This window comes from Danio rerio, chromosome 2 (genome assembly GCF_052040795.2).
Source record: "Danio rerio strain M-AB ecotype USA chromosome 2, GRCz13ab, whole genome shotgun sequence".
NCBI lineage: Eukaryota > Metazoa > Chordata > Actinopteri > Cypriniformes > Danionidae > Danio > Danio rerio.
The window spans coordinates 39415001-39429640 of NC_141022.1; the positions used below are offsets into that span (position 1 = coordinate 39415001).

Here is a 14640-nt window from a genome sequence, read left to right on the forward strand (position 1 = left end):
CTTATTTTTTTAATGGGTTAGCTTTTATTTACCTAATTTATGTTGTTGTTTTTTCTTTTAATGTTTTTTTTTTCTTTTTTTTGCATTATTTGAATAGACAAATATTGTGTGCAAGCCTTATCTTTTCAGACATGTATCAAGTCTTTTTAATTAGCTTTTTTAAATTTTCTAATCTGCTTTTTTCTTGCTTATATTATATGCATACATTTTTACATGATTACTTTTGCCACAAACAGGTTGATCCAGTGTCGCATAAGTGATGGCCTTGTGCTCTTCATCACTGACATCCCTGAGATAGTGGTGGAAGAGCCACAGGAAAAAGACACACCGGTCCTTCAGGAGTCCTCTAATGGCGAACAGACCCCTAACGAAAGCACCCATGGCCTGAAGTCAGTCCTCTCAGCCGGAAAGAACCAGAACAGTGGGCTGGATGGCAGCGAGAGGCCCGTGGTCACATTCAAAGAGAACATCAAACCTCGAGAGCAGAGCAGAGAGCAGAACCGGAACCAGAACCAGAGGGACAATGGGAAGGACAGAGCAGGATTTAATAAAGGAAATGGGGTACAAGGGAAGAATGAGCAGAAGAAAGAGGGCAAGAGGAAGAGCGAGGTGAAGAAAAACAGTCATGATAAAACAACAGATGCTGGGAAACAGGTTAGAGATTAACTTTTATTTAGATTTTATTTAGATGTGGGAATATTTAAACCCTCCTCTTACATTTTTTTTGTTCTTCATAGGTGAAGACTCAGACTGAGTTGAGAAAGACTCCAGTGTCTGAGGCGAGGAAGACTCCGGTCACACAGACTCAAACCACATGCTCTTCACAGTTTATACCCATCCACCACCCAGGAGCTTTCCCTCCTCTGCCGAGCAGACCAGGTATAGCTAAACAGTTTACAAATGCCTCTTCTGAACATAAGGAAACAAGGAACAAAGGAACTTATTATACCCTTTTACAAGATGCAAAATTATTCTTGGGTGTCTGTGTAGTATCTGTGAAGTTTCTAAAAACCCCTTAGATTATCATCATGCTAAATGCTAAAATGTGATTTGTGGGGCGTGCCTAAAACAATCATTGTGGTATTCCCAGCTCGTCTTCACAAGAGGGTGTAGCATATGCTTTGTAACTACAGCAATAAACAGACAGTAAAAGCGTTATGAGTGAGAGAACTGGTGTTTAGCAATACATGTATGAAAAGAGTCTGGCTTGCATTGCTTCTCATTCACAAAGACTTTTAAATTCTGTTTTACGTCCAAGTCACACCACAAAATACTTAGGAGACATTGCTGCTGATCAAGCTGCTCGAGCATAGAAAAAATGTGAGACAGCGTACTGTACAACCATATACAAATTCATGTTAATAAAGCAATGCTGTCAGTCATCAGCAATGAATGGGAGCTTAGCAATATGACGTCATCTTGCTTTAGAATTAAAACCGCATGCTTGATTGGGTAAAACATTGGTGGGTTTTTTCAGCTTAGTGTGTGGTTGGTTATGTTATTTTATTGATATATTATAATATAATGTAATGTGACATAAGCTTTAATAAGCTTTTTATCTATCACAACACAAAAAAACGCACCCTTCTCAGTTTTTTTTTTACATTAATATACATTCTTTTTTTATTATTCTTATCTCTTTCAGGTTTTCCCCCACCAGCATATGTGATCCCTCCTCCTGTGGCGTTCTCCATGAGCCCAGGCTTCACCTTCCCTACGGGTGTATCTGTACCTGCACCCTTTCTTCAGACCGCTTCTCATCCTCAGTCTGCCAATCCTGTCCAGACTGGAAAACCCTCACACATTCCCTACAGCCAGCAGAGGCCCTCGGGCCCTGTAGCCCTAAACCAGGGCCCTCCCCAGCCTCAGCAGACCCAGCCTCCCCCTCCACAAACATCCCAACAGGCTCTGCAACAATCTGTGCAGCTCCAACTACAGCAGCAGCAGCAGCAGCAACAACAGCAGCAGCAGCAGCAGCAGCAGTCACCCACCAAGCAGAGCTCTCAGCTTGGGAAAAGCCCTCCTCATCATCACAGCATGCAGCAGGTAAGGTTTATTTGTGGTATTACACTATTTTATTAATTGCTTAATGTTATATTTCATATTTAACTCACAGTACAACAGTAATGTTATGGTATGTTTCTTATTTTGGTTAATATAAAATTAGCATTTCTTCTAATTCTAGTTTTGCATCACATTGATGGTGGATTGGTGGTGTTTGACAGGGTGGGCTGAAGAGCGAGAAGGGATGCGATGGGGAGGGGTGAGAAGGGTGCGCGATGTATTTGAGGCCCGGGAGGGAAACTTGCCTTTTCCGCGAGATTATCACTTGTTTGCTGGCATCCGGGAGTCTCTGTGCATTTGCAGGAGACTTCCAGAACTTCCATGAGATTTGGGATGTCTGGAATGACCTTCCGCCCTACTCCTAATTCTCTCTTCATATAGCCGTATGCCTATTACATATCCATTAAACACTGTTATATAGCCGTGCTTTCTTACTACAATCGATCCGCTCCAGAGTTCGTTTTAATCGAGCCGAGACCACCTCATTCAGGTGATGTCGGACAGATTGTTTTGACACGGATCCGAGCGTGATTGCTGGATTCACATATGCCAAACGAACCGCGCTAACTGGCCAAACGAGACAGGTTCCTGAAACAAATATCTAGGTGTGAAAGCACCCTAATATCTCAAGCATACAAATGTCAGACAGCAACTAGGCTGTTTAGAGCTGACCCCAGACCTGTGAAAGGATCCACAATTGAATAGAACACACACACACACACATACAAAGTACAATCTGTTTTTTACCCAAGGCTGTACTCTCAACCATCTTTATCAGAACTGGTTAAAAAAAAAACTATATAATCTGCATCCAAACTAGCAGCTTAAATACAAAGGAATTAACTTTAAAAGATTTAAGACTTAAAATGGCAAATATCACTTTAGACATAATTACCACATTAGCAAATTACAATATGAACAGTTGTTTCCAATTCTTCAAGTGTCCAGGGTCACTCAAAAGGTCTCCATGACCCTGTGACCTGGCTGGGTAAAAGCATAAAGCATAAAAAGAAAAGCAACCACACACACATTATACTCCAGTTTTACTCTGAAGTGGGATGACATTAACGTCATCATAAAATCTAGGCACTTAATTCAACTTTATTAATAATCATAAAGACATAAGAAAGGACATTTGTTACTCCATCATGGAGCAGACATCCATCAGAAAATCCATGCCATCGTACTTTAATGAACTAACCATGCCATTTTTTTACTGCTTTTATTTTGTCCATTTCATTTTCTCTCGTGGTGCTGAGGTTAAATATCTGTTTTCTGGTTTCCTTGACAAGTCCGATTACCATGGAGACCACTTAGAAACATGGATCCTGCTGACCTTGTTAAGTAATCACTCTTCTTTTCTGCATTTATTTTTTGTCTTTGCAGTCTTACATGCAGGTGCCTGAGCAGCCTGGCCAAATGTGGAACCAGCACCAAAATCAGCCCGGCATGCAGAAAATGCCCATGCAGATGCCAGTCAAACAGCCTTTCTTCATGCCCACCCAGGACCCAATGAAGCTCTTTGAACACCCTATGAGCATGCAGCCCCCACAGCCCAGCATGGATAAGAAGATGAAGTTTCCAGAGGTCAAAGTGCAGGATTTCTACTGGGACCCCCCTTACCACATGACAGGAGAGGGCAGGAGCGCAATGGCGGACCGAATGGGCAAACGTCAGCCTGGAGTCTTTTGCTCTGACCAGGAGAACATGCCCAGAGGCCCTCCATATGAAGTTAGCATTTTTTGATTTAATCTATTACCGCAACTGTTTTATATGCTACAAATGTTCAGGTTAAGAAATTTGTCTTTTCCCTAATGAAATCTAATGATTTTATTTATCATTATTAATATTATTACATTTATTTTTATTAACTTGATTTTTGGCAGTCTGATACTGATAAATATCTTAAATGGATAGTTAACACATGATAAATATTTTGTCCTCTTTTAACTCATCCTTCACTCACCCCCCACCCAAATTATGTTTAACAGAGCAACGACATGTTCACAGTACGTCTGATAATATTTTTTCTTCTGGAGAAAGTCTTATTTGTTTTATTTCAGCTAGAATCAAAGCAGTTTTTAAAACTTTTAAACACCATTTTAAGGTCAATATTATTAGCCTTTTTTTTTCATAAATTTTTTTTTCGAAATTTTTTTTTTCAATAGTCTACAGAACAAACCATCGTTATTAAATGACTTGCCTAATTACCCCAACCTGCCTAGTTAATCTAATTAACCTAGTTAAGCCTTTAAATGTCACTTTAAGCTGTATAGAAGTGTCTTGAAAAATATTTAGTAAAATATTATTTACTGTCATCATGACAAATTTTAAATAAATCAGTTATTAGAAATGAGTTAAAACTTTTATGTTCAGAAATGTGTTGGAAAAAGTATTCTTCCCGTTAAACAGGAATTGGGGAAAAAAACAAACAAACGGAGGCTTATAAGTCGGGGGGCTAATAATTCTGACTTCAACTTTATCTTCTTTTGGCATCAACAGAAAAAAGGAAGCCAAAGTGATTTGGAACAAGTAAACTATCCCTTTAAACAAATGTAGATTTAACATGCTTAATTTATAGTTTTCATTAATTTAAAACACATGACTTTGAAAATGCATCCTAATTTTCCTACTTATAATATGTATACTTCAGAGTAGGGATGCACCGATCCCGATACTTGGATTCGGATATTGGTCGATAATGCATATTTTTACTGGATCAGGTATCGGGCAGCTGGTACTGATCCAAATACGATCTTGCGTGCGCACTATAATTTGTGTAATTTATAAGTCAACAAAAGCCAACTTTCTCTTAGACTATTTTTTCCTGTTAATATCATTAATCATTGGAGAAATGCATTTAGTTTTGCATTAAATGGGTTCATTTTGACTTGCAACAAGAAGTTCATTGCTGTTTCTAAATCATGTTGCACTGTGTCTGTTAGATCAGCCGATCACATTCGCAACACTGGAGTAGAAAGGGTTAGGCCAACCTGAAATTTTAAATTAGAAAAGGCTCAATAAGACATTGAACAGATCCTCAATGCACTAATATTTTTTTTGCTGCTAAGTTTTGTTTTAAAAGTGTCATCAAAAACCTGAGGGCTGCGCGCTGTGTCTCAGTGATGTCTCCGCTTCATTCACGCACCGGCTGCGCAGACCCACGTGTGCTGCTTTGTAAGATTAATATCAAAAGTTTCTGTTCTCACATCTGATTAACAGACAATTATTTAGCCTAATATAGGCTATTCTGAAACTGTGAATATTTCACTGTAGTTTTATTCATATCAATATTTTATTTAACAGACAAGTTTGTGTTTTGATTAGTGTCAATACTGAGAGCCTATTACAAATTGCAAAGCAAATCTTAATATTAAAAAAAGAAACTTAAGCTGAACCACAACAGATCAATGCCATAGTGAATGCTCAAATAATGTAGCCTAGTTTACAATAAGCATCATGTTTTTAGTTAGATTGTATGGTCTGTCATACAGACCTATACGTCTTTTCTTTTTACTAAAGAAAATATATTATTTTTAAGTTTATCACAAGAAACTGTATTATGTTTAAAAAAAAAACAGCATAGTATCAGGATCGGATCTGTATCCGTTGATACTCAGAATTTTGGTATCACATCAGTTCTAAAAAATGGTATCGGTGCATCCCTACTTCAGAGTATGTAGTTCGCATTGAATCATCATCCAAAATGCAATACAAGCCATTAGAGTGTCCAAGGATCTGCACTTTTGAGTTTTTACCAGAAATAGTAGACCACCACCTGGGTTACTTTGGAATGCTCATTTCAACATACTGGGATTAGGGACAAACTAATTTTCCTTTGGACACATAATATGGAAACTGGGACTCCGCAATGCAGTGTAGTTTATTAATGTTTAAAACATTTATTGTTTCATAATTCTGTTTCGCATTATGTATTATAACTGCACTGCATGGCACCGTGTTCCCTAAACAGTAGGCAAGTGTTTCATTCCACACACGTCCTCAGCCCCTGTTATGTCAGTCAGTTCATTCCACTTTACCTTCTGTAAGCTTTGTCTTGACTCTGTGATTTATCACACGTTTTCCAGTGTAAGCTTAGCATCATTTACAGCTACAATGGTCTCTGCAGTTATTGAGATCTGCATGCTTTCTGATATTTCATCTCTTATTTCACATTTCCATCTTTATCTAAGTCTACCGTGATGGATTCTTTGATGCATTTAAGTGTTGCTTTACATTTATCACGTACTGTTCAGCAGAAGTCATGTTGAGAATGGCACTGATCTTTACAGTCTGCTGTTTTTCCCTCAGAAACCTCTGAAAAACCGCTTCCTATTTTCTTACATCCTGTTTCTCTCATCCCTTTTTTTCCCTCCCTCTCTCTCTCTCTCTCTCTCTCTCTTTCTCTTTCTCCTTCTCTCTCTCTCTATCTCTCTCTGTTCTTCCCCTTTGTGCTTCGTCTCTCACTAGGACAACAAGAGCTCCCCTCTTCTGCCCCCAGACCTGTTAAAAACTCTGGCGGATTTTGAGGAGGAGGAGGAGCTGCTCTTTACTAAACCTCATGATTTCTACCAGGCCTTGGCTGGTCCTCTTAATTCTGCTCCTGGAAGGAACATGTTTGTATGTAGACATCCTCCTATCATGTCGTCAGACAGGAGTGGATAGAGCATTTCCAGAAAGCCTTTTGTGGATGAAAAACACTCAATCAGTTTAAATTTTTCAAGTTGTTCAACTGAGCAAAGACATTTTCACAGTATTACCTAGAATGTTTTAGTTTGTCTGGAATAAAAGCAGTTGTCAAATATTTAAATAGTTTTTAGGATCAATATTATTAGCCCTCATCCAGTTTTTAATTGGATATATAAAAAAGCATTGTTGTCCACAGGGTTAGGCGATGTCGACCAGTTTGGTATCGTACAATGTCTAACATGAAACATCGTGATGGACGATGGCATCGTCGTCATTGGTGGCTGTAAATTAACTAAGTTTCAACTACCTGATCCGCATGGTCTTTGTTTTACCCATATTCAAATCATAAATAAATAATGTTAAGTTACACACAAATTACCTCCTGTCAGTCACTTTTTGTGCTGCGCTCTGGCATGAATAGGCAAAGTGATCGGTGTTTTTATAATGGCATCGACGAACTTGGTTGGTAAAAAAGTGCACAACCAACATGATCCAACCAACAGTATCTGAGGTTTTTGCTAAAATTACTAGGTACAAGCGTAAAAGCAAAAGATTGAAGCAGTGTACTGACGCTGTGACACGTTACCTGATAAACTTAAACGACCAAAGAGTGATTATATAGAGACAAAATTAATTAAATATCACGTTTAACAACCATAGTGAGTCGCGATACAGCAGTACATCCTTCATAAATTATCCAATGTGGACTGATCTCTGGGGTTTTGTGCTCAAAGCAGCCGCTAACTGCCTGGAGCTCAGATGTGCGTCCGTGTGTGTGGTCACGTGATGTGCTTTTTCAGGAGCATAGTGTGGATGCAGAGCTGTTCAGAAATGCTAGATGAAACACCAATGTGGACATAGATTGTTTTTGTTCTAAAATGCCATTTTAAAACTAACACGTATTACTGTAAATGGGACCTAAGTGTGTATTTGTCGTGAGCGGGTGGGGCAGAGGATCGAAATGCCGGCTTAGCATTATGATGTCTATTACCTAGTTATACTTTTAATTGCAATTTTAGCTAAATAATAAAATAACTAGTTGAATAAAGACAAAATAATGTTATTAAAACTATTTTGTTCAAAAAATGTGTTTAAAATCTTCTCTGTGTTAAACAGCAATTTACAGATACCTTTAGGTCTTAAATGGTTTTATGATAATGAGAATTGTATTCTAATGTGTCTAGGCTTTAGATTGTGTAGTGCACTATATATACTGTATGTATTGATTGGTTCTCTGTAAATGTAATTCTAGTACTGTGGTCTGCTTTGAGTTGTTGGAATATACATGCGTTTTGCAGATTACTTATAATTGTGCTTCTGTCTCTCTGTAGTTGCCAAATCAGTCTCGGCTTGACAGTGGAGCTGATGTGATTGGTCAGTCCTCCCTTCTTCCTCGATTTTCCATTCAGGTAAGCATGCATCTCTTTGTATCAACTTGCTCTTTAGGCCCTCCTTGCATGAACGATTGAAAGTCACTAGGTGGCAGTGCTGTCCTACAAAACGAGATTGGATTATATTTTTTGCTTTGCTGGATGTTGTATACCTGGATTTGACAGCAAATGCAATTAAGTTGTTTACACTGACAGGTAGACTTTTAGGTAGAAGTTTGAATCAGACCTGCGTTTATTTCCTTATACTGTTCTCTCTTTTTGTTCTGTCTTCACTGAATCTATCAAAATAAGGCTGATAAACAAATCAAAACAATGATGAAACAATATTTATGTTTGCTGCTGTTTTACAGGATAACTCCTACCAGAACAACAGCATTTTTAGTGAGGCCTACGGTAAAAACATGACACCTTCATCTAAGCCGGATGCACCCATGATGCATCAGGAGCCCTCACTCTATTCCCTGTTTGAAGGAAATCCCTGGTCTCCCTCCCTTCCTGCCAGCTCAGGTACCAATATTGAGATCTGTGATGTCTAAAGCATGTGAGAAGCATGATTTTTTAAATCATTTCTACCTATGATTTGTTATTGTAGATCACTCAACCCCAGCAAGCCAGTCCCCTCACTCCTCCAATCCCAGCAGTCTGCCTTCATCCCCACCCACCCACAGCCATGGCTCCATGCCCTTCTCCAACTTTGGCCCCATCGGGACGCCAGACAGCAGAGACCGCCGAGCAAATGATCGCTGGAAGGCTGAGAAGACTGGTAATGATGCTGAGCACGCTGTTGTGGTTCTGTTAACAAATAGTAAGGGTACAGTAAATAAATTAAAAGGATTTCATAAATATACATCCTAAAATACCTGGTCTTGATCTAAATGTTAAGTGACTCGCATTATATCCTGTACCTATTCCGATTATTCAAGCATTGTGAACTGAATATGGAACAGAATTTTTTTTTCAATTATCTTAATTATTAATTTTTATTCTGTAAAATTCACTTAAATGCATCAGCTGTTGTAAAAAATGAAGTAGTCTCATTGAATGTAGGTATTCTTATTCAGAAATTTAAAAAAAATGTTTTTTTCATTTTGTTGAAATGCTTATGTATTATTTGTTCAGGTGTGAGTGGCTTTGGGCTGGATTACCTGCCTTCTGCCTCGACCTCGTCTGTTCCAGAGACCAACAGCTGGCACCAGGGGGCGCCAACCAGCACCTGGGCAGCCCAGGACATGCCAATGGAGGACTCCTCTACTGTCCTACTTGACAGTTTCAAGGTAGCACAGAATGTTCTGTGTAATACATTATGTTGGACTTCTTAATTTTAACCAACAGTGACCTTACAAAAAAAGACAAATGCCATATAATTCAAGTGTTCTAGGGATAAATACTAGGTTTAGTGATAAAACAAACTGTATCTTAATGCAATTTTTTTAAAATGAAAATGCTGACCTTTTATAGTTTGTCTTGATTCCTTATTCAATTCAATTCATCTTTATTTCTATAGCGCTTTTACAATGTAGATTGTGTCAAAGCAGCTTCACATAGATTGTAGTAAATTGAAACCGTGTCAGTCCAGTTTTCAGTGTTTAAGTTCACTTTAGTTCAGTTCAGTGTGGTTTAATATTCACTGCTGAGAGTTCGAACACTGAAGAGTTTACTCAGAAAAACTAAAAACGACTGTAGATCCTTCCCTCAGTTAAACCCAAGGATTTTCAAACCTGTTCTCTTTACTGCATATGTAATATGTTTTCATAATGAGAAAGCTCTGCTAATGAACTGGCGATTTGAATCGTGTGTGCTAGATAAGAAAAAAAAATAAAGGCCCCATCTGAAATTGCCTCCTATACCCTTAAATAGTGCACTATTTGAGAGAGCAGCCGTTTGTAGTAGTGTTTTGAAAACATGGTGGATTTACACTCAATCGCTCTCACAGTGCACTGCAATAACGATTGTAAGGCAAGGCAAGTTTGTTTATATAGCACATTTCATACACAGTGGCAATTCAAAGTGCTTTCATAAATAAATAATTTTAGATGTTAAATTAACAGTTGTATACTGGACAGAAATCAAAATACTTAGTTTCATTACTATTTATAATTATTTATGTATTTATTTCACTGGAAACCCCAATGCATTTGTTTAAGTGTTTTAGCAGCATTGCTGATTCTCAACCGGTCCACGGGAGGTTTGACGTAAAATGAAAAAAAAAAATACATATACACTATTATAAACATTAAAACGCATAATAAACACATAAGCATTATAATTCTTTACATAAAATTGCTGTAAGGCAAAGGCAGCATGATCAACAAACTAATAGTAAACTATTAGCTTAAGCACTGCTGTTTTGTTTTTAACTACTTTTTAAATACACTACTAAAAACATTTATATTACTTTTTAATTTTAGGATAACGGGTAAATCATTTCTCAATTTGCTTACCTTAACAGAGAAAACAGATAGAACTGAATAGGTCTTACACTTTTTTAACAAGACAGGCATTATTAGCAGTTGCTCGTGTGACTCGTGTGAGAGGTTTAATGCTTACTGATTTGATCAGAAAACAGCATTGCAACATGATAACTTAAACATTTAAAAATAATTTAAGATAATTAAATTTAATAAAACTATCAAAACTAAAAAAGTTATGTTTACATAAAACCTTAATCATCCCATCGCATTAGCTTCAAGTCCATAATTTTAATAGGTCTAATAGATTTATTAGGTATAATAAGTCATGTTTCCAGCTCACTGAGTGTTAAATACCTGTAACCCACCGGTCCTACTGCACCCATCTCATTCTGAGGTAGGATCAAACCAGCAATTCTTTGTATGACAGTCGGTTGCTAACAAGGAAGCTAAAAATCCAAAGCCTCTAGCGTCTGTCAGTGAGGGAAGTCTACCTGCACGGCACCTCCATTACACCCACCCCCATAAACCTCTACCCATCCTGGACGAGCCCCCACATGCACATAGTGCTCAAATTCACAAGTTTTATTTTACTCCATTAACTGGATTATATTAGTAGACTAAAGTAGGGAATGTAGTGAATGAGGGTATAGGCCTGATTTTGGGATACATACCAAATGCATAAATACCACTTGAATCTTGGAAATATATGAACATGAAATAATTTTATATATATATATATATATATATATATATATATATATATATATATATATATATATATATATATATATATATATATATATATATATATATATATATATATTTTTTTTTTTTTTTTTTTTTTTTTTTTTTTGCTTAATGTTGAACCCTAATAGCCATTACACTGACAAGTACAAGCAAGACACTTTTTCTTTTGGGGCATGAAAGTAGGGAGTACACAATTGGAGCAACACTGTTTTTATTCTTTGATTTCTGCACAAACTTTGCTTACATTTTTTCCCCCTCCTCTTTTTTTGTAGTCAATCTGGTCGAGCTCCATGATGCAGCCTGGTCCGTCTGCGCTGGAGCAGCTCCTGATGCAGCAGAAACAGAAGCAACAGCGCGGACACGGCAACATGAACCCGCCACACTGAGAGTCCACAGGGTAGATGCACTTGTGTGAAACATGATTCAACAGAAGAGGTGAAAAACCACAAGCTCCAATCGGAAATTTTTCCGGCATTACCTGCGCGCGGAGACTGGAGACGGTGACTGATGCGAAGCGACAGGCTCAAAACGAACCGCTCGCCTGACCGAAGAGGGACGTGTGCAGCCCTCTCCTCTCCTCTATCTCTCTCACTCACTCTGTCTCTGTCCCTGTGAGGGCGTACAAGCACGTAGCCGCTGCCGAACACTGACTCTGAGGGGCTGCATCTCTCTCTGATTGCCACCTCGCTTCCTTTGGGGGTCTAAGGTTCATTCTCCTGTCTCATCTGGACTTAAGACTCTGGACTAGATGCCCTCATGCCACCTGCTTACATTGCGACCGGCGCATGGAGGGGTTGGGTGCGTGCGCGTCGGGATGTTTATCGACGACAGACGTGGTATTACGAGGGACAAAAAAAAAAGAAAACGAAGGAAGGACTGGTTTTGCGTTGTCTCCAAGTCTCACTTTCTCAGAGGGATTCGTGTCGCTGTTTAGAATTGGGAGAAAAAAAATGAAGCAAACGAATGAAGGATGACGATGTGATCGGCATTAACTATGCGAATATGCGCTCCAATATTAGGATTTAGATTGACGCAGGCATGGATCATGGTGGCGTTCATGTACAGTCTTTCGACTTTGTAAGAAGAGTTCGGTAAACAGGACGGATAAAAGTTCGAACCATTATGAAGCTCCTAGCGACATTATAGCTCAATCAGTATCAAGCGGAGTTGGAGGTTAGACTATAGATGTAGGATGTAGTATCATTAGCTGCAATAGAGACTGCAATTATTAACAATACTGTATTTTGTGACTTGTTCTGTAGCAGTTTTAGCTCTCTGAATTATTATTCGGTAAATATGTTCGATAGTTTACTGCTAACGGGGGAGTTCATTCGATATAAATGTGTGCCTCCCCTTCTCCCTCCTCCTCCTCCTCTCCTTGTTTCTTTATTCTCCTGCTTAAAAGCATAATGGCTTCTTTCGTTCATGTTCTGCCTTTTTATTAATAGTTTTAAGCTTTATTCGCTCTCTTTGTGCCTGGTCTGTGTTTTCTCTCTTCCTTTTTGTTGTTCTTTCTCTATTTTTGTTTTAAGGAATCGTTAGCATCGCAATCACGGTTGGTACTGTAGGGAAGATTGAGGAAAACGAGGCGACCGGGTCCAGCAGCGACTGCTTGATGGTAAAGAAAGGGAAGCCTGTTTTTCCTAAAGCAAAGCAAAGCAAGCTCACAGACACTGAATTTACTTCCAGGTACCAGTTCCACTGTATTCTATATTAACAACGTACCTTCGAAAGGATGCTTTCCCAAGCACCCGTTACGCTCAAAGCACTAAAAAAGAAAAAGAAAAAAAAAAAAAAAAGAGGAAGAGCGCTAGCCCGATTACTGCTTTACTCTGAAAACCTATATCGATGGTTGCATCAGGATAGTGTCATGTGACTTATTTTTTACAGTCACATTATCAGATCCCCTGCTTGCAGCCTTTTTTCTCTTCAAGGTCATATTGATTTGACAACTAACGGTTCTCTTTGAGTAGAGGATATATATAGCACTGAGTAGGCCTTGTTTGGGTGCCACTGTTTGCTAGAGATGTTCTGGGGCCAGGGGTTACTGTTGGATTAGTTGAAGTATCTATAAAGGTGGTTTCGTTCGACGAAGGTTATACGAAAGACGTACTCTGTCTTGTATGATGAGAATAAAGCGTGTTTTTATTTTTGAGTAGAGAACATTTTATTAAAGACGAACTTTAAATAATGTGTCTATTTGCCGTGTGATTGTGCTTCTCTTGTTGCATTTAAAATCGTATAAAAAATAGAGGAATAAATAATTACATGGAACCTTAAAGGATGAGTTTGGTTGGGAAAGAAACTGTTCTGAGGGAACTGCGTATCCTGTTCTGTTCATCTTTTGTTTTAGAATCGTTCAGCAAGGAGTTTCAGAAGCCTGTGCTCTGATTGGTTGCTGTGGACGCATTGACATTCTTTTATTTTGGACGGACCTGTGGTGGTCTTGTGTGAATGTGCTTTTTTTTTCCAAACCCTGCATTGTAAAATGTGGATTCCCCCCTGTTGTCCTTTATCCATCTTTTAATTGTGGCTTCCGTAGTGATGTACATTACAATGCTGATCACAGGACAACAGCCTTGCGCCTTTGGGTCGTAATAATAACATTCCAATAGCTAAAAAATAACAGCCAGCTTTTTACAGTCGATTTAGTTACCACTAAGAAGGTTTGTCCCAATCTTAAATTCAGTCTGCCACTCCTGAAATTTTGCATGAAATCCATCTTTCAGAATGCCTTGTATTTTGGATGAGGGAGATATCCAGTCAAGCTTTTTTTGTTTTGTTTTTTAGAGGATTTTGTCAGGGAATAGTTGGGGGTGAGGATATCTCCTTCTATAATGGGCTTGATTTATTGTGTTCTTGTCTCTTCGTGGACACTTGTAAACGCTGGAATCAGCTATGCCTTTAATAAAATAAACGTCCTCATATGCAGACTTGGAAGTCTTTTCTGTTCTTCATACATTGGGTTGTCTCTCATTCCTTCTTTTTGACCTCATTCATGGACGTATTCACCTTGATTGACTAACATCAGGACACCAGTGACCTACAGCATTAAGGGTGCGATGAAAATTATTTTGTCTAATATTGATCAAATGTTTAGAATCGCTACTGTATTAAAATTATGCCCCCACTGCACAAACTCTGAATAGAAAAAAAAGCACTGATAGGTGCACATACGCATGCTGCCAAATTTGCTTCATTTAGACGAGGGGCCTGTTTCAGAAAGGAGGTTAAGTGAAAACTCAGAGTATTTTAACCCTGAAATGAGAGAAACTCTGGGTTTTCCATTTCAAAATGGTTTCTGTCGGTCTCCTCCCCTTTTTTAAAGATGAAGCATA

The 14640-nt window shown here is 38.4% G+C and overlaps 1 protein-coding gene across 2 annotated transcripts in view; it reads left to right on the forward strand.

Moving 5' to 3' along the window:
* Positions 1-14235, forward strand: part of smg7 (SMG7 nonsense mediated mRNA decay factor) — a 31565-nt gene extending 17330 nt beyond the window's left edge. Inside the window, exons 14-23 of one of the 2 annotated variants that reach the window (XM_087239808.1) lie at positions 237-654; positions 738-879; positions 1646-2046; positions 3451-3795; positions 6535-6684; positions 8085-8162; positions 8495-8651; positions 8737-8907; positions 9264-9418; positions 11575-14235. In XM_087239808.1, coding sequence (XP_087095934.1) covers positions 237-654; positions 738-879; positions 1646-2046; positions 3451-3795; positions 6535-6684; positions 8085-8162; positions 8495-8651; positions 8737-8907; positions 9264-9418; positions 11575-11688 — 2131 coding nt within the window. In that variant the 3' untranslated portion in view covers positions 11689-14235. 2 annotated transcript variants of the gene reach the window in all.
* Positions 14236-14640: the final 405 nt, after the last annotated feature.